The following is a 27,120-nucleotide window of genomic DNA, read 5'->3' on the forward strand; positions in this document are numbered from 1 at the left end:
AGAGAGCTGCTGGAAAGGGCAGGCGTTCATTCAGCAGAGAAACATGTGCACTTCTCTCTAAATCCAGTTTGTGTAAAACCAGGGCTGTGAACAGTATTGATCACTGGCTCTCAATGAGAGGATTAACAGGAATTCACACAAGGGCTTGGACACTTACCGGTAACTTTGCGCTTACTTTGTGTAATTTTTGTGAGGCAACTTATTGTATTTCTAAGTTTTAGAATTTTCAGTTTTGCAGTTAGAAGTTTATGCAGTGTAGAGTGTTTATGCACAAAGATGCAACTGTCATATTCATTTTACCAGTAGAAAGTAGAGTATTAGAATCTATAGATGCAATTTTGGGTCATTAAAGTGAACCTGTTGGGCGGATTTTAGTGTATTTAATTTATTTTCAGTATGCCGTGTGTTATGATGTGTTCAGAATAGTAACTGTCAACTTTTGCTTTTGTGTCCTCAAGTCTGTGCAGCCGCAGTTGCATATTGAAGACATTAAGCTCAGTTATCAGTCCCTTGTTTGTGCTACTGTCATGCAAAGAATGAATGGAATCAGCTCAATATTTTTTTTTCCTGGCCATTTCACTTCTCGTAAAAAAAGGATTTTTCTTTCATATTCCTTGGATCTGTGCAAGCATAGTGCACGGCGTGTACTGTACAGTTTTTACAGATGGAGAATTGCATGTATATGAAGAACAATAATATTTATGAGAAGAGTAGAAGATATCTGAAAGCATCTGAGAGTGGACAGTGATAACACTCCTATGGGCTGGCATTTTACAAGAAATGATTTCACATTTTGGATTAGTTGAACAGATTCTATGGAGAACAACTGATAGGGCTTGGCTTTCCGTTGTTGCCTGAAGAATTTGGCAGCAATAAATCCCCCTGAAGTTGGCAACTGTTCAGCATGAACAGCAGTTGTTGTTTCTGGAATGGAACAACTTCCTTTTGCCAACTTTACAGCAGATAAGAATAACTTCAGCAGTTTAAGTGGAGTTAAAACATGCAGTTACATGAAGTACAGGTACAAAACATTTATTTTTTTCAGAGTTCAATAATTCAAACATTTTATTATGGGTTCTGCTAAATGAAAGATGTCAAATTTGAAGGGAAGTATAATTTGTTAAGCACACAATTTGTGGTCTGATCGTGTCTTCAAAATCTGTGTGACTCAATGTCGCCCACCCTGAACAAGTGAAATGTTATCTGGTGAGATGGGAGAAAGCATTTGTTCAGCAGCTTCCTGAACAGCATTTCCAGCTGGAACTAAACTGCGAATAACCTAAGTCTCACAGAAATATTTTTAAGTTTGCAAAGTATTGCAACAAACAACTGGCTCAACCTAGAAAGAATTCCATGTGATAGTTATATTTACAGCCATGAAGTTTTTTAAACTTTTTGATTTGCTTAATATGTATACCAGCATTACAATTCTGCCATTCAATCACCAAAACTTGGAGCTAGAAAGTGTCTGCGCTGCCGCAGTAACATCAGAGATAAATGGAGTTTGGTACTAACCTGCAACACAAGTGCACCTGGTAATTCTGCTACATTATGCATGCATTACAACTCTTCGCATTATAGCATAGCACGCGTAATGGTGCGTTTTTATTCCTGGGTGAAGGTTGCTTCCCTTCATCATGACTACATGTGTTTGGTCACAGTCCACAGCTGGAATTTCACTGTCTGTTGGTGTAAATGAATTCCATGTGGCTCAAGCAGAGGTGTAGAAACACTCCGTTTGGGGAAAGTCAGTCGAGGGGAAAGTCATCCTGGCTGGACCCTGCCTATGAGGGGGTTTTCCAACAACCTCCTCCAGCTCTCTAGTGGGGAAAAATTCTGAAGCAAACGGCTTGCACAAGTATGGCAGCTTAACGCCTCCTTCAACTGTATTACTTCAACTCTGAGTTTACATGGTGGAAAAATGCAGTCATGTTAAAGAGTGTGACCCCTCTTTGGCTGGGCAGGAATAAAAGCATTTGGGAGGCCAAGGGTAATGTCCTAGCCACAGTTTTGTTGACCTTTACGTGTCACAATCAGAAATAGCTATGAATAAGGTGAAAAGTCTGGGGCTTCCTATCAAATTCCTTCCACAAGTCCCGCTTCTTCTACAGTATGCACCATATCTGCTCTTCATTTGCAACTGCCTCCTTTAAGGATGTCAGCAGTTTTTTTCTTTCATGGGTTGGAAATGATCATTTGATAGAGCAGCCACAGAAACAACCCATGATAAAATGTCTACCCTCTGCTCACATGCACAATGTAAACAACTCTTTTCATTGTTTCACCGAGTTCTTTATTAATATCCCATTTCATCTCTAATTCCATGAGCATGAACATAACCATCATTATACTCTCCTATAATGCTACATGTTTTTAGTGTTCACCTGTTACTGAAATAAACTTACAAAGTACAGTAAATAGCACGTATTTAAAATGCCATTGTTATGTATCTGACATTAACCAATGTGAAAGGACAAACACTGCATTTTGTCACTTGTTGCACTTGCCTTGACATTCCTTCATTCAAATCTCAGTGGAATTTGTTTGCCATTTCGGAGTTGCTGCCAAGGCATAACCAAGACTGTTGTCACCAGAAACATAACAGATTTGCTTTTTTTTTTAAATGGCTTAAAATGTGAACAGTGAAATGTTAAGGTCAGCATGCTAACATGCTTACAATGACAATGTCAACATGCTGATGTTTAGCAGGCATAATGTTTACCATGTTCACCATTGTAGTTTGGCATATTAGCATGCTAATGTTTGCATTAAATCATGCAATTATTAGCATTTATACATCTGAGGCTGATGGGAATGTTATTAGTTTTGCGGGTATTTGGTCAAAAACAAAAGTATTGGACAAAAAGCTGGCTCTAGATGAAAAATCAGAGGATCACTAAAGACATTGGGATACACAGGGCTCTTCTCATGTTTCTATTTTGTGCCTCATCATGTCCTCTCTCCTTAAGTCACATGAGGGTCTGGTGAGTCCACACAGCAATCCGGGATGGGAGAAAAACATGTTCTCGTTTATTAGCATTTCTTTAAACCAACTATCGTCTTGGGCGGTTCTAAGCGCCAAGCAGAGTCACAGTGCCGCTGCAAAATAGCCTCAGGAAGGAAGCTTCATCCACCTGCCTGTGACCCAAATATTGATCTCAGCATGCCATCTTGAAGTATGTCTCAATTCCTAAAATGCATCTTGAGGAGAGACAAGCAAGGAAAGAGGAGGCTTGCCGGATGAACTGTGAGCGAGGATACACAGGTGTCTTTTTGGCACCAGCGACGTACAAAAGAGGCGTGACACACAGCTGGAATATACAAACTGCGCTACACATCATATTCAAAGCATGGATGTCTAATTTTGTTAAATACCTGTTGCCTCGACTCCTCTCTCCTTGTGCCTCTTCTTTGCCTCCTCTGCTCACATTTCAGCTGGGAGGGACCAACAAGGGAGGAGAGAAGGCAAGGGAAAAAAATTGAAAATGTACAAAGAACTTCTCATTTCACAGAAAAAACATAATCACAATTACCCCAAATCTTAATCTAAAAAAACAAACTGCTAGTGTAGGGTGGTACAGTGGTTAGCACTGAACCCAGTGGCCAGCTTGGGTCTTCTCTGTGGAGTTTGCATGTTCTCCCTGTGGTATCGTGGGAGAAGGGCACAGAGAAGGCCCAAGCCGTGTTAGTGTGGGATTTCCCGGGGTTCTCCAGCTTCTTCCCACAGTCCAAAGACATGCAGGTTAGATTAATCGTCTCAACTTTAAATTTCCCTTGGGTATAATTGTGAGCCCTGTGATAGTCTCCCCCAGCTTGGAAAGTCTCCAGCTCCCTGCAACCCTGTAAGGGATAAGTGGTTACAGATAATGGATAGATGGACTGCTAGTGTATTTCTTTTCTACTGATGGGGGCTCCAGATAAGGAAAACCTTCACATGGGTTATTTTTGAGTGCATTGTTGGGTATGAGAAGTTACTGTTAAGCTATGCTAGATAGATCAGGTACCATCTAGATAGTTTACATGAGGTTCTTTAGAATACCATCATTTTATCTGACAATCACATAACACAGAGGTTATATTGGGACATCAGCTATATTTGGACATCTTTGTTTTGAGTCCCTGGTGTGTAGGAGAAGCATTCCAACAGTCAGCTCTCAGCCGTACAACAAGGATGTTACTGTGCAGGTGTAGAGTTGGGAGCCTTTAGGGCTGGGCTAGTCTCTTATTGTCAGACCTTCCTCCACAGCGCTGCGGAGGAGGGTCTGGCGAGTCCACACAGCAATCCGGAATGGTTTATTGGCATTTCTTTAAACCAATCACAATTGCCTTGGGTTGTGCTAAGCGCTGAGAGGAGCCACGGTGCCGCTGCAAAATAGCATTGGGAAGGAACTTGTTTTGGTAGAACATGTACGTTCAAAGGTTGTTTCAGTTGTGCAACTGAAAATTCAGATTGGACAGATAGTCTAGCTAGCTGTCTGGATTTACCCTGCAGAGATCTGAGGAGCAGTAATAGTCCTCATTAATCGACCGGAGTTTAAAATTACAACACAAAGAAAGTGGAAGGTAACGGGACAACCAAAACCGGACATCCGAAAAGAGTGACATTCGGCGGAATTTCTGGCAGAGAGCAATCCCGGAAGTGGAACGTCGTAGATATTGACTAGGGCTGGGCAAATGCAGCAAGATCATTACAGATTGAGTCAGTAATTCTGACAGTGGCTGTGGCTGAAAGGTAGAGCAGGTCGGCCCTGTGGCTGTCCACTGTTCCTAATGCTTAGGATGGGTTAAATGCAAAGATTAAATTTCACTACATTGTACTGTATGATTTCAATTGTGAAGAAAAATAAAGTTACTTCTTATTCAAGTAAAGAATGGTTGTAGGGCAAAACACCAAGGGGAGGAAGGCTGTTTTAGCAGAGCTGACACAGTGGATAAATTAGGAAAATATAAAAGTAGAGCTGGAGGGAGTTGAAAGGTGTTGAAGCAAACCAAAAGAGATTAATCATATGTACAAATTGTTTCACTAATATCCCAACATGTCTTATGTTCAGACTTGCCAATGTTTTTGAAACATTTTGCCTGGGTTTAAAATAATGTTACTCCAAGAATGACACGCCTAGTGACATAGGCTACTGTGGTTCAACAGAACATGACAGTAACTGGTTAAAATTACTTCATCCACTGATGGGAAGGAAGGTATTACAATTGGTTTTATCCATGAGCGAGGAAAATTCTAGGATTGAAGCTTTTCTGGGCTGGCGTGTTGTATTTAAGCCAAGGGTGGGCAGAAGCTGGCAAATGGCAGCAGATTTGAGGAAACAGCTGATAATCCCACAGGAAACAGTGAGCACTGGTTTAAGGGCAGTTGTGGTCAGAGGTTCAGTGAATTGTTTATTAAGTAAAGCTGACATGTGAGGATGTGGTGGATGAGGCTTGAAAGGAAAATGCTTAGGTGTACTGAGGCTGTGCAGCAGGATTGGAGAGATAAAGTGTGCCGCATGGAGGTTGGATGCAGAGCTTAGAGTACAACTGTGTAGTGCAAGTAAGTGAATTAGGGATTTGTAGGTAGTACAGCAGTGTCTGTGCCAGCAGTGGGAGGTAGGAAGTGATTATAACTTAGGAAAAAGCAAACATGGGTTGATGGGATTTGCACTTGATAGCCCCTGTGACAGCTGCCTGCAGCTGTTTTCAGCAGTAGCTCTGACAAACCCACTGTACACTACATGCCCAGCACCAAACAGCAGACAGTTAGCGACTAGCTGGTGAACATATTGGAGCATTTAGCAGCTAAAGAGCCAGATATTTTTCTCAGGCGTTGGTAGAGACCAAAAACAGAGCTAAAAAGAGAGTGAATATTGGACTAACACTCCCCAGGTAGATAGTAACATGACTCCAAATGAGTACTAATGTTGGATATGTAAATAAGCAACTGTTTGCTAACAAGTTTGCCATATCAACTTTAAAAGGTGGTAATATGTCAATGTTGTTGCACTGCCCCCAAGTGGCCAACGAATCAAAGAATGCAGTTTTGTGTAATAAGAAATACACATATGCTGCTGGACCTGTGGATTAAACCATAAATAGATTATTTTGTTCTGTCTCAGATTATTTGTGGAACATCTTTCTCCATTATTTTGACATTTGGCAGCCATTTCTTCCACTCTGTTATTTTCTACCATTCGTATATAGATTTTAATTACCACAAACAATGAATGGACTGTCCTGTCTATTGTGTGCTTGACTTGGGCCTTGACCTAAGTGTAATGCATACAGTATTGCTTACACCAAGTCAGCTTGTATGTGCATATTCCTCTTGCTTATTCACTTATAAATGCTTATTCTGCAAAATGCACAGCTCAGTTGATGTGAATAAAGACCTGTCCAATTCCTGCTGTAAAACTGTTGAGTCACAAAACCTAACCAATAACAACAAGTAACATTAAAGTAATTGTAGAAAATGTTTGAAAATGTAAGAAATGATTACAGTGTGAATGTGTCTTGATGCCGTGCTTGAGTCATAGACATTCATACAAAGCTAAATCTTCATCCAACCCTTAAAGCTTTAGTGCATAATTTTTTGGATATTAATGAACGTCCGTTTCATTCAAGCCACTGCCAAATCAGTTGACACAAAGCTAATTAAGACTATCAGCTCCACACAACTCTCTGTATTTCTCAGTATGGCTATGTTTAGAAAATGGTGTCATCCGACGACTTTTGCATGCAGAAAATCGAGTGAAGATAATTCAAATTTTTTTAATCCTCCGTGTTCTCCTTTGTTACAAGCAATTGTGTGGAGGAGGGGTGGGGGTGGTGCGTGTTTACGGAAGGCTTGTACCATGTGGATGCGGCGACAGTTTTGTTGTCATTACTTGAAATTCCTGAAGGTTGATGAATTATCCAGAGAGATAACATTGCCTCAATGCACAAATACTGCTAACTTGCATGTGTATACAACGCTTGAATCATTTATTGTTTGAATTAATTAATATTTTGCAGAGCCTGGCAACATCCTTGTCAAGTAACTCAAAGTATCACACAACCTTTATAATCACTCACTGTGAGTGTGCAACTGCAGGTAGTGGGATAGTTTTGTGTTTAAATCTGTGGAGAGAGGGATGAGCCAGAATAAATGGCAGCCAAACATCTCAATAATGGAAAAACAATAATCTGAGACATTATGTCTGTCAAGGCAAGAATAACACAAGGACCACATGTCACAAATGCTTGCATTGTCCTTTTTCTTTTCCCTTCAATACAAAGCATGTTTTCCCTTTCCCTGTAGGTGCAAAATTGGAACTTGATACTGCTGCATAATGGGTTACAAAGCGACATCCATGCATTGTGTCTTAAGATGCCTGTGCTTCATGCTTCTCCATTTGTTTAGTGCAGCTCAAGATGAAGACTTAAGAAGTAAGAGTGCTTCTGTCTTCATTTCCTCACACTTTGTTATGCTTGTTGTCCATACATTAGAAAAAAAATTAATCAAATGCATAAAACTGGAAAAGCTGGTTTCATGTACTGTGATAGATGTTATTTCATGTATTCCATCAAGCTAGATAGGATTTGTTGAAACCATTATTTTACACTGCTGATTGTTCATTTCCTGTCTGCTTCAGGTTGTAGGACCGCACCATGCGATTTGGTCTTTATTCTAGATGGCTCGTGGAGTGTTGAAGATGTCAATTTTGAAATAGTAAAGCGTTGGCTTGTCAACATAACAACAAGCTTCAACATTGGACAGAAGTTTACCCAGGTTGGAGTCGTCCAGTACAGCGATGACCCCGTTTTAGAAATACCTCTGGGGAAGCACTCCTCTACCAAAGACCTCATCAAAGCGATGGAGTCCATTGAGTACATGGGGGGAAACACAAGGACAGGGACAGCCATTAAATTTGCTACAGACAAACTGTTTGGACTGTCTGAGCGCGGCCCATCAGGCGTTTCCAGAATTGCTGTTGTCCTCACAGATGGGAAGTCTCAAGATGAGGTTTTGAAAGCGGCGGAGGCAGCAAGGAAAAAAGGAGTAATTCTGTTTGCAATTGGTGTTGGGTCAGAGACAGAAGCGACCGAGTTGAATGACATTGCAAACAAGCCATTTTCAACATACGTCTTCTCTGTTGAGGACTACAAAGGTATTTCCAGGATCATACAGATCATACGACAGAAACTTTGTGAAGGTAAGCAACTGCTGATCAGTGCTGTTCCATTCAAATATTATCAGGTTACTTTTATAACAGCATTAGTGGTATCTCTTTACCTCAGACTACTCCATTTGTCCCTCTGCCTCTTGTCCTCTCCATTATTCTCTACTTGTCCCTATGTTTGTCTATTTTCCTATTTTACTGTGTTTGTCTGTTGCAGAGACTGTTTGTCCAGCAAGAATTCCCGTAGACTCCCGTGACGAGAAGGGTTTTGATATTCTGTTACATTTAAATTTGGCTAAAAAAGCAAAAAAGACACAAGGGGCATATTACGGCACTAAGGCCTACGAAGTGACACCTCGTGTTGACTTAAGTGAAGCTACACGGTAATCTCCTTGCTTTTATTCTTTCTTCATCACAACCAGTATATTCACAAGTTGACTAACTTTTACATTTGGTCATCTAGGAACCTTTTTCCTGATGGCCTGCCTCCATCATATGTTTTTGTGGCCACACTGAGGTATAAAGGATCAGTGGCAATAGAGGAGTGGGACGTGTGGAGAATACAGACACGTGATGGGAAACCTCAGATGGCGGTGACTCTAAATGGTGTGAAGCGCACCGTCATGTTCACCACAACCAGCGAGTCAGCAAGTGGAACTCAAACGGTCACATTTTCACAACATACAGCAGAGGTATAGCAACACTGTATTATTTCTTTAAAATAGTCCTACTAAAGAGTACTACACAGTTGCATAATGTATTCTGTGGCTGTGTTTGCGCATTCTTATTTTATCTGTCTCTTGTGTGTCCCCCAATGTTTTGAAAACATGCTGATTCTCAGCATGAATGCTTTTAGCTCATACTGTATGATACAGTTAATCAGTGGTATTGAAATTGTATTATTCTGTTCATTATTAAATATTATAAAACAACCCTTTTGAATCAATGCACCTCGAAGGTTTAAACATTTTCTTTCAACCACACACAATACCTGTTATGTAACCAATCAATCCTAATCCTTCTACTGTATTCACACATCCAGACAGCTTGCATAAGCTCGTAGAGCTTCAGAAGCCTATTCAACCTTTACAAAAGTAGAAGCTGTACATTATTAGCAGATTGTGTCCTTAACTTGCCCTTGAGAAAGTAGGACTAATTGAACTCTTTTGTAGACCAAATAACTGTGACGTCAATCTAACACAACAATCAAAGACAAATAGCACTTGATTTGGGTAATAACGTTTTAGATGAATGAGATGAGAGTATATCTAGTTGTTACTTGTCCCCATTTACTCAGCGCTGTTAAATTGTATGTCTGTTCTACCCCAAAGTTATTGTAAACTAACATTGACACCCAATTGACTATCTTTGCTGTAGTTTATTCAAAAGCTGCAAAAGCACACAGTCTTCACTTTAAGATGCCACAATATTTTGAATAAAAGCTTTATAGCCATGACTACTTTGTATTGTTGAGGTTTTAACACATCAAACTGCCCCGTTTAGTGACTGAGCTCCTTCCGCTTCCTGCTCTGGACAACAGTTGTACACACCAATGTACACACTCCCTCCAGGTTTTTGTAATGTCTTTATCAGCACACTGCCAGCCCTGTATTAATGACCTTTTCCTCTTCTTTTTCTATGACAAAAGAAGCTGTTTGATGAGAAATGGCACCAGCTGCGGCTGCTGGTTACAGAGGAGGATGTTACTCTTTACGTTGATGACCTGGAAATTGAAACCCTATCCTTGGAGCCCCCTGTTGGTATTTTCATCAATGGAAAAACCCAAGTTGGAAAATATGTCAGAAAGGAAACAACAGTGCCAGTAAGTTTATTAACATCAACAACCTTGTTTGCATGAAATACATGTTTGGTTCCCAGAAAAGTAATCCGGGAGTACGTCTACTAAAGAGGAAACAAGTTTCTTAATGAGTAGTTGAGCAAACACAGCACTGATATACAGTATATTTTAAGCATCACACAGTTTATTGGTGCCTCCTGAGAGACATGCTTAAGTTTGCGGATAATAAATCTTTGGCAAAATTGAGCCTTTTTCTCCACATGGTCTTATTAATCTGTTTTATTTGTCTCAATTGACACATTTTGTGCCAAAAATGCTGCATTAGTAATAAATCATAATTGTGCTGTGTTGTAATTTACTCAGCAGAAGGCTATATAGTTAGGGCTTTCAATGCAAATACATAATATAATATAACATTTTAATGTCATGATAACGCTATGGAAAAGAAGGATAACTGCACAATATGTCCTTTTATTCTAAATGTTAATATGATGTAACACTTTTTAATGTGAAACAATACAAATGGACCTTTTCAAATACCTCAGACACATATGTGAGCAATTAGGCAGGTTTGACAATATTGCATTTGTGGCCTAAATGAGGGACAATTAAAAAAAATACATGTAATGTAAAATAATGTAAATAATGCAGCCATTGTTTTTATTTACTAAAATCCTCAGTACAACTGTAGATTATAATGTACAGTATATAAAGAAAAATATGACTTAATCATTAACAGGATTACATACAGTACCATAAGAAATAATAGGAGAAAGTGCAGAAAATCCTTTGTTCAAACATAAAAAAGGAAAGAACATATCATTCATTCATTACTTTTACATTTTCTATGCTAGCCAGTATGTTGACACATAACTGTGGATATTAACATGAGCTACAGCTTGGCGGTGTTTGTTGTTGTGTGTACTGATCCATTGTTATATGGATCATGCAGTTTTAAGCCATTTAACAGAGTGAATGCACTAATGTGAGTATCACTTCTGGATAAACAGACTTGTAATTGGAAACAGATGTTTGTAATTGGACCCTTTAAAAGTAGCCTGCCACAATGCAATTTTTAAACAACATTACATTAGCAGGAACCGACAGACCACACAAGACATTCTTATCATGTTTAAACCTTTTATCATAAACAAAATGGAAATGAAATGAATCATATATCAGGATCATCTTTCTGCTCACATGGTAACTGAAGTGAAACTGTCTATGGGACTTTCTGGAGCCATTTTACCACCAACATTAACAAAATACCAAATAATGGAAGGAATAGTGTAACGTCGCTGCAGAATGCTTCCAACACTGGGGGAGGTCTGGCAACATGTAGCTGCTCTGTGCCCAGTAAGGGCAATTCAACAGTTGTACAATAGCAATTTCGATTCATTAGTAGCAAAGCAGTGATAAAACCAAAACTAAACGTCGCAAAATTACCCCCATGTTTGTTTTGTTAGCTTGTTTGGAGTCTCCAGCAGTGGAGGTTGTGTTTTTAACAAGAGTTTTTTCTCTTTTTAAATCTAGTTTGAAATCCAGAAACTTCGCATTTACTGTGACCCCGAGCAGAATAGCCGAGAGACTGCATGTGAAATACCTGGAGTTGTAAGTACAAGAGTCTGATTGGCTCTGAACTTGTTTTTTTTGTCCAAAAGCAACAAAGATAACTTCTTCTCACCTACTTCTCACCTTGTCCAACTACATCTGTTTCTGCTCTGAAACGCACAATTTCCCCATTAGTTAGCTCCACACGTCATACTGCATGGCATAAAATGATTTTATTTGCTTTATAAGTCATCAGCACAGTGTATTATAGTATTGTGTAGTAGTAGTAAGTAGTGTAAACTCAGCTTATTCATTTCAAGACACATCTGTTTATGTATGCATAAAACGATTTGTTGGAGTGGGACCCGTAACTCAGCTTCAAACATTTTTTTTTTTATTGTCTGCTGGCTCTAACTGCGTTTGTGAAGCAGTTGCCCATTGTTATGTTGGCTTCCAAATTGCTATAACCACAAAACCAGAGCCAAATTACTGTTTTTAATGGGAGGATGTGGGTTGAAAACATCAAAAGAGACAGGATGAGTAGCCTAAAATTACAAATTCTTGCCAAGTGTACCAGTGCTTCGCCCCCCTCTCTGTGTGCTTTTTATTTGCTTATTTGCAATGGAATCCCAAAGTTCAGTTATCAATTTCCTTTTGATGGCTGACATTTGATTAAAAAAAAAAGATGGCTTTTGAACACACCAGGTAGGGTAAGCTTTTGTGATGTAAATGGTTAATATACAAAGATTGAATGAATAATGAGTTTTCAGGTTTCAGCCTTGGATTTTGTGACTTTTACAAACATTAGAACATTAATTAGTAGATCACTCATTTTCTAAATATCCAAGCAACAGTCAAAAACTCGTAGATATTCAATTTACAATCGTAAAAGACTAAGGAAACCAACAATTATTCACCTTTAAGAAGCGGGAACCAAATAATTGTGGCATTTCTTATTATAAAAATGACCCCAAATGATTAACTGGTTATTAAAATTGTTGCTGATAATTTTCTGTCTGTCGACAACTTAATTGAGTGACTTATAATTGCAGCTCTAATATGTATAATTCTGTATGTTTGGTTTGGTTCATTACAGTGTGCCAACAGTCCTGATTACACTGAGCCAACTCAAGAACCTTGTGTTTGTCCTCCTGGACCCCCTGGACTTCCAGGAATAAAGGTTGGTTATTTAAAAAAAGGCCTCTTTATATTATCTTTCATTATTTGTCTTGTGTAATTTAGATTTTTTAATATACAGCACATACCGTGCCTGCAGAAATGAATGCAAAAAACATGCACATACAGTACCTCTGTATGCTGCAAGATATCAGAGAACATAGCTCAGCCTTGTCCAGCTCCTCAGTGTTCAGACAGTTGCTTAAATATTTACTTTAAACAGTGGTATTCTGTTCAGATTAAATAAGATAACAATATTTAATCTTTAACAATGTTGGTTTATGTGTAACCTCAGGAGTGACAAAGAGACCTAATGATGGAGCACAAACTTTCTCTTCCTCACAGCTTAGCCTTGAGGGAATGTTTGCTGAATTCCCAGTTGATGTTTAAATGCTGCTCTCTGTGTCGGATAATTACGTGATGAACACATGAGGTTGCACTTTACCAATAGGTCAAATCCAACTACAGTCGTTACAGTCTGCGAACACAGATTTCCTTCTTGCCATTAACAGTGCTGTGTGGGAGGTTTTACCACTTTTATCCTTTACAGTAAACACACAGTTACCTGCTGAAAACAAATTATGGACGCACCAAATAGCCTCTTTTCTCCAGTTAGGCAAATTGCGGCTTGCCATTGTGAGGAAAGTTATGGTTAGCCTTGTAAGATCCTAATGTGCTGTTTGCTTGAAGCAAACCAGACTGCTGTTTAAGATAAACACAGGTTAGAATGGAAAATTACCAAAATAGGAAATAAAACCTACATGTTCCCTTTTATTGATCACGGGGTACCAACCAAATAATAGCAGCCACGGTCATAAAAGCCTTTACACACGGACCTCAGAGAGATATTACATTAGCAACAAGACTCTTGGTTAATAAAACCTACTTGGGTTCAGGCATGTTTGTGTTTATAATGTCACAGCAAAGCTTTTACTACATTTACTAATAGATCCAAAATGCTGGGACCGTTGCAGGCTTGCAGATGTTCCTTATAACCCCACATAGTGTTCAAGAGCATCTTACATTACATAACTAACTCAGCATGGTTTAAAAAGATAAATTAAATCAACGCCAGAGAAAGCATATCGTTACCAGAGATGTTTCCACATGGATTTGTTTATGCTGCTTTAAGGTTGCACGATAGATAAAGACATGCAAAGAATTTGCTTTAGTGCTTTACATTATTAAATGACCGTATTCTTTCTTTAGGGAGAAGTAGGAAACACTGGCAAACCTGGTCTGCCTGGGCCTGCTGGTGCTGATGGTAAGCCTGTGAGTACTACATAGTTCAATATACAAACATACAGATCATAACCACCAACAACACTGTCACAGCAGCATCCACGTCTGAGAAAATACCAAAACCAATTGAGTTAATGTACCCATTAAGGCATGACAGTTTCTGCTTGTTAGTTCTATGTGGTCAGGACTGCTTCAGTAGTAAATATACTTATTTACTTATTATTCCAATGGCTAAATAAAAAAACATCTCTGATTATTATTATTATTATACCACTGGTGGTAGCACAGTGGTGATTTTGTGTGATGAAAGCCATCCAAAAGTTAACCACGTGTTCTACGGCATGCCTAGAATCATGCACACAGTTGAGGTGGGTTCAAATGTTAAACCAAATGTGTGCATCTCTCGTCTTTTTTTTATTTTATTTTTATTTTAAGGGTATCCCTGGCATTAGAGGAAGTCCAGGGCTGCCAGGTCCAACAGGAGTTGAGGTAAAGCAAATCTCACTTAATTTACCGTTAAATCCAGCATCAAGACTAGAGAATTTAAAGCTGCTTTCCTTTGTTTCTGTCAGGGTCCACGTGGGTCAGATGGGTACAAAGGCGAGCAAGGGAGGCCGGGTGTTTCGGTAGGAAGGTCAAAAAGCACATTTGTGGCACAATCGGTTTTATTATCATGCTGTTGCACTAATTTGTGACCACTGAGAACCACTTTTGTAACACAAGTCTGTTCTTTCAGGGTGAGAGGGGTGTGCCTGGATTACCAGGATCGCCTGGACTACCAGGAGAGAAGGTGGAGATGTTAATTATTCAAATGTGGTGATTTCTGCTTGATAACACGCTATCCAGATGTTGTCCAATATTATTTATCTAAAAGATTGTAAAGTGAGTAAAATTGCTGAGAGAAAAAAAAAAGATTTCCGTGGAAAAAACAAGCGACCGTTAAAAAGTACAAAACACACACTACATTTTCAAGGTAAATCTTCTTTTTATAAGATCAAATGTAGGATTAACAGGAAATCCCTGCTAGACACATTAACTTGAAGCGTTTAAACATCGTTGCATCAATCACTCTAGAAACCACATGTTATGAATATAAAGCCAGATCCCCAGGGAGAGTAAAAAGTACAACTTCTATACTGTGGGTCAAGAGCGCTTTGCAGAGATAGTACGAGCGAGGACCATCATAGATGTTTTAAATGAGTTCATATGTCCTGAATTTTGCTCTGCCCTCAGCTTAGAAAGCTCAAACACTTATTTTTAGAGAGACAGTAGACATCAATAGAGAGTAACAAAACAGAGCACACCCCCACAGAGCGGGCTATATGTCTTACATGGCTATCAGTTAAAAGTTAAACCTTGTAATTCAGTGCGACCAACTTTGCTTCAGTGCAATACTTTTACAATATGGCCTTATATTGTACAGGAGAAAGCGTGAATGTGAATGAATCTTCTTTTATCAGATAAAACCTGACAGCTAAACCTCTTTAGCGTTCAAGGATTTAGGGTGGGACTCTCCAAGCCTCAACACCCCTTCAAAGTATCAGGATGTTAAGAAATCAATACACTATCTTCAGGCAGACTAGCCCACAGTGAGTGGTGCCTCAGCTGAATAACTGCCTCTCCCACCGTTCAGTCACACAGATTACAAACCATACATGCAGTTAATGCTGCGTGATACAATAATCCACTCTTCAAAGGAATCTGCCGATAATCTTTGAATAAACACAGCGTCAAACAAAAGCAAGCAGTGCCCAAATGATCCAGCAGTTTGTGTTTATTGGGTGCTATGAAGGCCTCAACTACAGTAGACTCAGCAGACTCGAGCACAAGCCTGACAGTTCTGCAGCTTTATCCAGAACTTGTTTATGTGTATCTAAACAACATTTTGCGTTGAGCATTATTTTCAGGGACAATGAGGTAATGCATCCTCTCTAGATTGCATCACCTCTGTCATTTCATCCTACCTTGTAATCAATGTGACCACAGGGGGTTCCTGCTAGTTGGCTGAACTTAGAGAACAATTCATGCAGTTAATAATATTTCGAAAACTGTCGCAGCTGTCTGCAGACAGACATGTCTGCACCTGGAGCGAAACCTCCCATACCATCTGTCCCATTATTACAGTTTCCCTCACAGATCCAGCACGTATCAAATTAAGTTTTTATAAGTGCTTGGACTGTCTTCTCAGTGTTCTTTGATTAGGTGAAATACTTTGTTGGCCACACACACAAAAAGGAGAACACAATGGGGGACTGCACTGCTTTAGATCAGGTGGATTTACTGTATCTTTTTTATCCTATTTCCAGTAACGCTTACAGGATGAAAGTATCATGACTTTTACTGGTCTGTCAAAGTGCTCTTTTAAAATCCCATAATAAAACATCTAATTAGTGTAATGATCTGAGGCATCATGAATGATGAGATGAGCATCTAAAGGGAGTGCACTGCAGGTGATTTTCCATAATTTCTTACAAAGAAAGACAGAAAAGCTCTTGTCAAATAGATTCTACAAATAGGAAAAAAAATGGGCAGTACTGTAGATAATAAAGTAAATATTTTTCTAACACTATATCTATGTATAAAACAATATACAAAAAGTTTAGATGCCTATCGCTCCTACGAATTTCTGTCAGGGCCGAGTAAAAACGCTCCAAAAGTTTTGGCCTACTAAATACCCTTAATGTCTGGGTCAAGAGGTGTTATTCACTCCAGGAAAGCTAAAGACTCTCCATGCACCACAGAACAAACAATTCTAACCAAGTTAGAAGGGAATCCTCATCTTGTTAAGTAGGCTATAAGATTTATTTTGGATATAAAACACATTTACATATACCTTTCCAAATTGTTCCCATATTGTAAGACCACCCAAGGGTGTAGTCTCATTTTCCTGGCATAGGATCTAGAAAACGGAAACCTAAGATGTCTGCTAAATTAAGTCAGAAGTATATAATTCAAGGACACAAGAGGAGGAAGGATTGTTAGCCATTTTGCCAAAAAGTGGCTGTGTTTGTGTATTCTCAGTCTTGTTCATGACCACAGTCATTCATCACCTTTGAAGGAACATTTTATTGCTAATTATGTGGCCATCCAGTCTGTGCTAATGATCTCTGTAGTTCATTAACACATTCCTTTGGACATACATCTGTGTTCCTAATAGGAAACCCACAGCTCTGCTTGGGGAGGGAGCGAAAGCTCCTTATCGCATCTCTCCTGTACACCTGAGATGCAAACCAGTCACTGTTTACACTACCTATGCTAGCAGCTGCTCATGTTTTATGCTCCATGTTGTCACACAAAGTGTTACTGCCAACACAATCCAACAAAACAGCCAAATGTACTGCCACATAAAGACAAATAAAGCACACACACTACCAGTTGGCTTCCATGATTGCACCTTTACTGCCCTGGCTGCAGCATTTCATAAATACATTTGTCATAGCTTGTTTTGCTTTGACAGAACTGTAGTTATGGCCACACCTGGAGTGATTTTTGATATTTTTTGATACCAATGGAACATGAACACATGTTCCTGGGACCTGTAATTCAGCTCAAACTGAAAGAAAGAAACTGTCAACACTTTGACTCAAATCTATTTTTATGTACAAAATATTTGTGGAAATGAAGCAACAATAAAAATGCTCCCTGATCCTGCCAGTGATATCTATGTATTTTGGTATTTATGCTGTACAGTAATTTGTTCCCCTGTGAGTTGATTAGCATATTATTGAATGATGGAATGCAAAATCGGAGAAAAATAATATGTATTTCCAAATGCTGTTGCTTGTTTTAATTCAGAAAATGTGAAAATGCTGTGACGCATCATTCCAATTTTTGGCACCATTCAACAGATACATGACTAACGTCAAGTTTTAGGTCAGCCAGTGCAATTTTAAAAATGCCACAATGACGCAGTGAAACACGTCACTTCCTTAAGTGACAGGCCAAATAGTTGCTAAATTCATTGTCTATCCCAGAAAAACAAGATCCCTTCTGACTAATGTCAAACACTGACTGCATATTTGTGACCATGTAGAATGGGTCTATAAAGAGCTGCTGTCCCACACTGTTAAACTTGTGCCTCCTGATCTGACTGACGAAGATCTGTTAAAGTGTTTTCCCTCTATTACAAACATGGATGATCCTGTTAAACGAGTGGCAGATTTGTCACCGTCTGAAGGTTTAGATAAACCAGGCCATTTTAGGCCATGGAAGGTTTATTTTTGATTATGTCACGGCTAATGATCATTTCAAATCTTTTAACTTTCCTCAGGGTTCAATAGGATCCACAGGAATTGCAGGGTTACCCGGAAAAGCTGGTCAAGTGGTAAGGGTGCAGACAGTCCTCATGGCTACTGAAAATGATACAGGAAATATAACAATCTTAACTGGATGGCATGATGTTTTCAGGGAGAAAAAGGAAGTGTGGGACCTCCTGGGCCACCGGGTTATCCAGGAGACCCTGTATGTATAAAACAATTCAGAATCGAATCCAGAGCTCATGTGCCATTATAATCGTGTGTAAAAATCCTTTTCTGTGGTTTCAGGGCCTACCTGGGAGAGATGGAAAGGTTGGACTTCCGGGAAGACCTGGTCAAAAGGTCAGTTCGTTTTGACAGTGCAGAACAGTATGTCACAAAGTTCATTCAGGGATTAGGAGAATAATAGAGGCATGAGGTTGGATAAGTGTGCACATTCTTAAAAGACTTTGCTGTTCCCAAGAGTTGTGTTGTTGACGTTTGGCTACCATGGAAATGTAGTCATAGGTGTCTCCCTTCTCTCTTCCCAAACCCCATTTGACAACTTTTGTACACATCAAAGTTTATATAGATACCTATTTAATAAATCCAAAAATAACATGTCAAATTATAAGGCAATGTGTATGATGATGTGTCAATGTAATGTTTGTGTTTCTCCATTATATTAAGGGAGAAGCTGGAGAGGGTGGTATTCCTGGTGTTGATGGAAGAGAAGGCCATCCTGTGAGTTGTAAACAAAGATATTACTCATTATGCATATTTGGTATTTTGTAGGTTGTTTGAGTTCTTGCATCTCTACTCGAACTTCTAGAAGTTGAGGATTTGATGCAAATTGTGCATGAATGAAATGTACAGTCATATTGTGTTAAGATTGCAAGGAATTGAAGGGGAGATTTATGTATGTGGTACTTTACATTACAGTTTACAAATTGTAGCTGACATGAAATTATACTGTGAGTAACGGAAGATTAAAATAAATACTGTACAAGACCTGAGTTTATGGATCACACAGATTTGCATGCATAACATGTTTTACTGTAGTAAGACTGCAGTGTGTTAACATAGTGTCAGCAGTACAGAGAGTACCTCTGCCATTAAATTAGGGGTATTCCCCCTGTAGTTCATCCCAGGATAACCCCTTTATGTAACAAGTGGGCTCAGGCTATAATCAAAGACAGTGAAAGTTACTGAGTGAAGGAATTCTGTGGTGCTCTAGCAAATCTGTTTTAGGAAGAAAGTGTTTCAACTGGGAAGCCACCCCACTGATCATGATTATAAGTGTTGTCCAACAGTTTGTGATTGGTCTACAAAAAATGAGTCAGTTGCTCCACAAGGCTGTAAGCCATTTTCCCCCCACCAGAACAATAGAGTTAGCGATGTATCCAAGAAGACAGGATTTGTGCTGTACTTCCTCAAGTTAAAACAAGATGAAATTAGTGCTTCAGTGTCGGCCCCAAGACGGGGATTTCTCCACCTATAGGTAGAGTGTAAGTGTCTGGGTGGCTCTATTTATATTTCTATCTCTCTGCCTGCCTGTCAAATCTATACACTAAGAACATATGTTACTCAAACTGCAGTCTGAGGCAACCACTAAGCATCTGCAAGCATTTATCTCAGAAGAAAATAACCTTCAAAACAAAAAACTAAAGAGGCATTCCAGGGTAGTTTTGCTGCATGTGTTGAGCCACATACACTTTCAATTTATTTAACCATTTACTTATAAAGCTGGATCAGCGTTCCTTCTTTTTCCTATGTGCAATTTAAATAGCAACTACTTTTTCTATTATTGCATTCATCAGCAAATAAAACATTTGCACAGTTCAATTGTAGCACTTAGGATCCATCTAAAGATTGTACACTTTGTATTAAAACCTCTGACAGTGCTGTGCTACTGCATAGAGCAAGGCAGTTTTAAGAAGAAAATGAAATGAGATATTCTTTCAAAAAGCCAAAAAATACGTTTTTTCCTGTGTATAACTAGCCAACTGTAAAATGGGTAGTGTAACATTTTGGTAGACATTACTTGTCACCATGTCAGTTCAATCAGTTTCTTTTCATTGAGCAATTGGCTAAAATTGTTACTGACCCAATGACGTAATGATTTCACTTTGAAGGATAGCCTGAACCTGTAGCCTTTCATGCTGCCTTTAATATCAGTTCAGAAGCATGCATATGAAAACATGCAGTTTTATTAAAAAAGGATAGACAATTTTTCTTTTTTAGCATATTGAATATATTGATCAGCAATACAGTATAATATGTTTCCTTGTTCCCAGGGTATGCCTGGATTGCCAGGAATTGCAGGCCTGAATGGACAAAAGGTGAGCTCCTGTTCCTAATGTATTTGTATGTGCAAAATAAACAGATCAATGCTTTTGCATCATTCTTTGTGATAATGTTTGACTAACATGATTTTCATTTCAGGGGGAAGCTGGTTTGCCTGGGTCTAGGGGCTTCACAGGACCCACTGGACCACCTGTAAGTTGACAGCTGTTGTACTATATGTGTGTAGGTGCAGTGAACACCAAAGTGTTAATATTGAATCTGAAAAATTACCAAAACACTTTCTTCACTCTCCTGCAGGGTGAGATGGGTTTACCCGGTGCACCTGGTTTAAAAGGACCAATTGGAAACAAGGTAATCATGTATGCCTCAAATCCCCTTTGAGCTTCTGCGAACAGTGTTGTCATGCAAAGCTACAATGAAGCTAGCAGAAATAATCACTGACTTTTATCTTACCGACAGTCAACAAAAATGGTTTAATAAAGTATTTAAAATGGATAAACTGTGCACTAAATAAAATGTGAGTTTATCCCCCTCTGCATCCCTGCGGCTGAAAAGTCAATACTGCAGACCAACCACACAAGCTGGCATTAGCAGGCGACATGCTGCAGGCCAAGCCATGTCGTGATTTAAATTGAGTTCAAGCCTAATGAAGAACAGTTAAACATACATTACAATACCAAGACCTATACAATCCAGCCTATACATCATGCATTGCAGTGCACATAATTTAGATAAGGTTAAATCATTGAAGCTTTCTAACCAACGAGTTCATTGAAATGCATAGAAAGCTGCTTGGGTCAGCAGCATTGCATGTTTTGTTTGGTCACAGTTTTTTTTTAAACTATACTTGCACAAGTAATGATCTCTTGGCCACACCGGCAGTGCTAAATTCAGCGATGATCTGGCCCTACTGCTTTAGTCAGTGGAATTTAAGTGGAAATGTAAGCAGTCTGGGCTTGTCTGGTCTGGACGCTCTGTCTCCTAATCACTTTTCATTAGCTGATCTGCCTTAAACAAGCCAATGTGTATTGGTAAATGGCAAGTGAAAAGCTAGTTTATGGGCAGGCAATACTTTGATTTTATGGCTGAACTTCAGACTGCAATTGCCAAGGCTTGTTCAACTGGAAAAGAAAGCACACAATTAGACATAATTAAACGTCAAGCTGAAAAACGAAACCTTGTTGAAAGTAAGCTATAACTATTGCACACATCAATGAAAATTAATTATGATTATGATAAGGAAGTGAAAATACCAACTGCAGTCCAGTCAGTGATATGATGTGGTTTGGATGTTATTTCATTGTATGTTTTCTGTAATATAAGACATGTTTTATTTCTTAATCAAGGGGAATAAGGGTGAAAATGGAAGTCCAGGTATACAAGGAACACCAGGGCCTGTGGTATGTTCCCATTTAAATAATATAATAGGAACCAGGTGGCTTTATGTCTGATTGAAAATGCTGTAATAATTCAGTGAAGCAATAAAGCTGCTAGTGAATAATCCTGTGTTTATCCACAATAAAAATAAAGGTGTTCAATTTTTAATGATTGGTGTTAAATTTCTTTAAACACTATAAAAGGGGAGTGCAGGAGAAGCAGGAAGACCAGGTGAGCCGGGGCACCAGGGCATTCCAGGCCTGAACGGCAGCAAGGTATTGCTACTACATATTTTTCTGTCATTCACTGTCATTCCTCCCCATTTCATTGAGTTGAAATCTCTTCAGATATATGATTTATGACAATGACAATTCATAATTTGTAGTTGTTTATAGGTCAGGGTTAAAGCTATGGTGCGTAGCCCCCATGAGGAATTCTAAGTAATGACAACAAACCTGTCGGTGTGTCCACATGATACAAGCCTTTTGTGACCGTGCACGCCCCTAGGTCAAACATAAAATGTATTGATTTTTTCCCAGATATATCAGATCACATAACCTCAACAGACTTACATCACAATCAGTTTTTTTTTTGTTTTTCTCTTCTGGACATTTGTACAAAAATAAGCCAGATGTGAGTCTTCACTGTAAAAGGATGTATATTTTTTTTTCTGTAAATCATTTGGAATTTACTTTTACTAAATGTACCATAAAGTTATAATCCATGTCTTTATTTTTTCATCAGGGACAAAGAGGAAATCCAGGTGAAAGAGGAGAGACGGTAAGATACAAGACAAAATTACATTAGTTAAGCAGATTGTACTATGATCGTGTTTACCTCTGTGATACTATGCTAAAATAATAACTCAAATTGAGAGCTTTGAATAAACGTGAGTGTAGCTAATCACCACTGGGTGTCAGATTAAAACTGGTCCAAAATAAATTGATCTGTTATATCAAACTCAGTGTGAAACTTATCCAACAATTGTTGGAAGGTTGTTTTCAACAGTGTAGGCAGTCTACACTGTAAGTAGTGTACGTCTATTAGTTGAGGAATATATAGTCTTTAATTCATTTCACATATACATATATTTCAAGAATCCAGTGGAACTAAAGCCCCATTTATCACATATCGATTACGGGTTTGGAAAACAATCATGTGTCCGGATATTTGCTGTTGTACTGACTTCCAGCATGGTTTTCTCCATTACGCTAAACTGGATCAATTTCATGTCATGACAACAAACTCAACACTGGAAATGAAACAAGGAAGTGTAATCATAGTGTTGCATTTAAAACATATTATCACCCATGATTACTACGACAAAACAATAATTTCAGATGCTTTCGTGACGTTAATCTAATGATTTCCTCACCAGGGAATGAGGGGTGAAAAAGGAGAGCAGGGTCGGACAGGGGAACACGTGAGTTCTTTGATCAGCTTTCTGTGATGCAGACTTTCAACAAATGGACACAAGTAATGCAAAAATGCACAATAAAATCACTAAGATATTTTACTGAATGTATTTAAATTCTTGTATTATATATGTATATAATGTGCAAATTAATATAAAACAACAAAAACTTTTTTATTACTTCCCTCAAGAATGGTCCATGTCTGTTTCTCTTTTACATAGCAAGATAGCTCAGAAACTGTAACTGAGTTTTAAATGTGGATAGCGCCACCATGTGGCCATTTGTTAAGCATTTTAAATCTTTAAAAACTGTGGGGTTCAGCAACATTATTTTTTTCATGGAATTAGGAGTAATAAGAAGTTTGTGCAATACATATTTCATCTATCCATATAGGCCAGACCCACGTTTGTGTACAGTAAGTTTATTTTATAAATTTTTTACCATTCCTTATCCAAACCATGTTTGGTATACATAACATATTTGTATGACCCTGTTAGACTGATCCTTCCTTGTTAAAATCTTGAAGGCATGGCCTAATTTAAATCAATTTCTGAAGGCATGCAGGCAAACTCCAAATTTTAGATGATATCAAAATGATACTGCAGAATGTGATGCTATTTAGCCTATAGGTGGTGCTACGACAGCTTGACACCCACTCAGTGATCCTAAGTCTGACTTGCTTCACATTTTTAAACCAACATTTAAACCATAATATTTAGGCATTCTCCAAATATCCACAAAGTGATTTGGCCTGTCTCCTGAGCATTTTAATGTTAATAGAAGCGGATTTCTGTTATTACAGTATAACACACTTTGAGGATCGTGAGGAGGTTTGTGCTCTCTGAGTGATTTCTAGTTTTAAATGACTTATCCTGACTTTCACTGACAGGGCTCCACTGGTCCAATGGGACTAAAAGGAGAGGTATGTTAAGCTGAATGCTTCAATGACTGTACCTCTATCCAACCTGAATTGTTGTGTGTATTACTAACCCTGGGGTGGTATTTTTGCCAGAAAGGGACAGCAGGGGATTCGGGGCACAGAGGTCAAGAAGGTCAAATGGGACGACCCGGACAGCCGGGTCAGTCAGGCCCACCTGGCCCCCAAGGGCTGCAGGGGGACAGCGGTCCACCTGGACCACCTGGACCTGAAGGAAGATCTGTATGTGTGCTACACATTGTGCTAACTTTACTGTTGATAATGGTTATTATGATGTTGTACTGTATCTGATATTGACTAACATAATAGATTGCACAGATCTATATCATCTATCCCTTTTTATTCCAGGCAAGTCAAATGTCAGACAATCACATTCGCCAAATCTGCAGAGAAATTCTTCAGTGTGAGTATTAATATAGACAGATGATGTGTTTCTGTGTGTTTACATCACACGTCTGACACATTTTTATTGTCAAATATCCTAGCTGAGCTGCCTTTATTGTTGCTGAGCAACCAGCAGAGTAGCTGTACCAGATGTCAAAGCCAGCCTGGATCTCCTGGTCCTCCAGGTCCAACTGGGCTCCAGGGACTCAGGGGACTTCCTGGACTTAGTGGCTCCAGGGGACAGCCAGGCCACCCTGGTCGACCAGGGCACCCTGGTATTGATGGGATGAAAGGTAAAACCTACAGTCTACAGTATGTTATTAAAGCTGTTTTGCAGGATGTTCCAACAGGTACACTTGTGTTTGCAGGAGAACCGGGTTTCAAGGGTGAGAAGGGAAGCCCTGGTCGAACCACCATTGGAGACCAAGGGCCACCAGGGCCTCCAGGTAAAAAATGTGGCTAATTTGGAATGGAAGCTAATTTGCTGGGATACTTAAAAAATATTTAATCCACTGTGTACATTTCCTTTGGACCGATCATGGCTTATCTCCACAGGTCCAATGGGTCCCCAGGGTTACAGTAAGCCAGGTCATCCAGGTAAGCCTGGATCCCCTGGTCTTAACGGAGCAGAGGGTAAAAGTGGTAATCCTGGCATCCCTGGTGAGCCTGGGGTGTGTGATCCATCCATGTGCTACGGTAGCATGATGAGGCGGGATCCTTACAGCAAAGGGCCAAACTATTGATGTAATGCAGCGTCACTGCAGGCACCAGTCTGGAGCTGATGTGGAACAAACCGCCATTCTCAGGAAGATCTCATCTTTACAGTTTCTCTCTGTCGTGGAAACAAAACGGACCTCCTCTTAAACCTTTGATCTCAGACATTCAGCAGAACTAGATCCTATCACATTTTCTCTGTTGGTATTTTGTATTGTTATTCACGTCTTTAACATGCTTTGAGGTTTTAATGGTGTTATAAAAATACTATATTAATTAATAATTTGCTCCATTTTATACCTCTCTTCTGAGCAGCTTGAACTCATGTGCTTCATGTATGTCTAGATCTCATGTCTCTGGATCAGTGTGGCTGGTGCATTTTCTCATTTGCCCCCTGGTGTTGCTTCATTGCATGTCACTCTCTAAATTCTCACTGCACATTGGATGGGTGCTAGATCTTCCATTTAAAAAAACACACAACTTCTAAGATCTATAAATTCCATGTTCAGTGAATTATTTCACTATAAATTATGTGTGAAATTGGCATGTTTCAGCACAAGACTGTGATTCCCTGTAGCTGATTATAAGCTGCTGTAAGCCTGTGTTCCCCAAAGCATTCAGCCTGACTGTTAAGCACTAAACTCTTTATGAAAATCAGCTTTACAGCAGCTAATATTGTGTATCACCCAAGATAAATGAATACTTCCCCCATATCACAATACCCATTAGTTTACATGTCATTTTATTCCAATTATTATTATTCAAAGTTTCACCATCAAAGAGCATGATGACATTTTAATTTCAAATTCGATGTTGTTTATGTTCCTGAGGCTTACCTTTCATTACTGTAGCAGGTATTTTATTGTTATTTATAAAAGAGTCATAACTGTGTATTTCAGCAGTGGCGTGTCCTAAACAGCTTTTGTAATTTTATTATTTTGTGTTAAGGTGACTTTTGTATGAATGTTTGTTTTTTTACTAGAATTAAAACATCTTAATGATTTGTGAACTTAGCTTGGGCCATGCTTTGGCTTTATTCCAGGACTCCATCACATTATGATCTCTAGTTCTCTCAGAATTTACTTTAAACTTTTTTTCTTTTGTTGTGTTTAGTGTATATGTCGGTGGTGTAGTCTATGTGATACGCAGGTATACGCAGTATACCTACTAAGAAATCTCCAGGATTTCCATATACCCACTTAAAGGAACACGCCGACTTATTGGGAATTTAGCTTATTCACCATAACCCCCAGAGTTAGACAAGGCCATACATACCCTTCTCATCTCCGTGCGTGCTGTAACGCTGTCTGACTCCAGCAGCATCAGGCCAGCACAGAACCTGCAGGTGACTGGTTCCAGTAATCCTACTGCTCCGAATAAGTGACAAAATAACTCCAACATGTTCCTATTTACATGTTGTGATTTGTAGAGTCACAGCGTGTACAAAAAACAACGTAACATGAGACACAGCCATCTTCTAATTGTAAACAAACCGGGAACTATATTCTCAGGCGGAAGAATATAGTACTTGGGCGGAGTGATATGCAAGCCTGTCTGAGAATATAGTTCCCGGTTTGTTTACTGTTAGAAGATGGCTGTGTCTCATGTTACGTTGTTTTTTGTACACGCTGTGACTCTACAAATCACAACATGTAAGTAGGAACATGTTGGCGTTATTTTGTTACTTTTGTCACAATTCGGAGCAGTAGGCTAGTTGGAACCAGTTACCTGCAGGATCTGTGCTGGGCTAAGCTAATGCTTGAACCGTCAGACAGCGTTACAGCACTCACGGAGATGAGAAGGGTATGTATGGACTTGTTTAACTCTGGGGGTTACG

At 39.1% G+C, this 27,120-nt stretch overlaps 1 protein-coding gene across 4 annotated transcripts; it reads left to right on the plus strand.

The window, feature by feature from the left end:
• Positions 1 to 26,296, plus strand: col21a1 (collagen, type XXI, alpha 1). Of its 4 annotated transcripts, none has more exons than XM_028603346.1 (29): positions 1 to 159; positions 7,286 to 7,413; positions 7,620 to 8,180; positions 8,365 to 8,530; positions 8,611 to 8,839; positions 9,796 to 9,969; positions 11,479 to 11,556; positions 12,593 to 12,676; positions 13,882 to 13,944; positions 14,350 to 14,403; positions 14,487 to 14,540; positions 14,651 to 14,704; positions 18,185 to 18,238; positions 18,322 to 18,375; positions 18,459 to 18,512; positions 18,840 to 18,893; positions 20,447 to 20,491; positions 20,595 to 20,648; positions 20,754 to 20,807; positions 21,803 to 21,856; positions 22,037 to 22,108; positions 22,578 to 22,613; positions 23,212 to 23,256; positions 24,138 to 24,170; positions 24,261 to 24,407; positions 24,534 to 24,588; positions 24,671 to 24,862; positions 24,938 to 25,015; positions 25,125 to 26,296. In XM_028603346.1, the coding sequence occupies exons 2-29, from the start codon at positions 7,317 to 7,319 to the stop codon at positions 25,310 to 25,312; spliced, it is 2,883 nt and encodes a 960-aa protein (XP_028459147.1). In that variant the 5' UTR covers positions 1 to 159; positions 7,286 to 7,316; the 3' UTR covers positions 25,313 to 26,296. The 4 variants fall into 4 exon arrangements, with proteins under 4 accessions (XP_028459147.1, XP_028459148.1, XP_028459149.1 ...); XM_028603347.1 differs by having other exon boundaries at positions 9,799 to 9,969; XM_028603348.1 differs by lacking the exon at positions 7,286 to 7,413.
• Positions 26,297 to 27,120: the final 824 nt, after the last annotated feature.

The sequence above is a fragment of the Perca flavescens genome, chromosome 17 (assembly GCF_004354835.1).
Source record: "Perca flavescens isolate YP-PL-M2 chromosome 17, PFLA_1.0, whole genome shotgun sequence".
NCBI classification, from domain to species: domain Eukaryota; kingdom Metazoa; phylum Chordata; class Actinopteri; order Perciformes; family Percidae; genus Perca; species Perca flavescens.

Bases quoted from the DNA above. Each gene is read 5' to 3' on its own strand.
- col21a1 (XM_028603346.1), top strand. From the start codon at position 7,317: ATGGGTTACAAAGCGACATCCATGCATTGTGTCTTAAGATGCCTGTGC. The intron at 18,894-20,446 runs GTGAGTTGTAAA...CCTTGTTCCCAG, and splicing joins ATGGAAGAGAAGGCCATCCT to GGTATGCCTGGATTGCCAGG. The intron at 22,614-23,211 runs GTAAGATACAAG...TTTCCTCACCAG, and splicing joins CAGGTGAAAGAGGAGAGACG to GGAATGAGGGGTGAAAAAGG.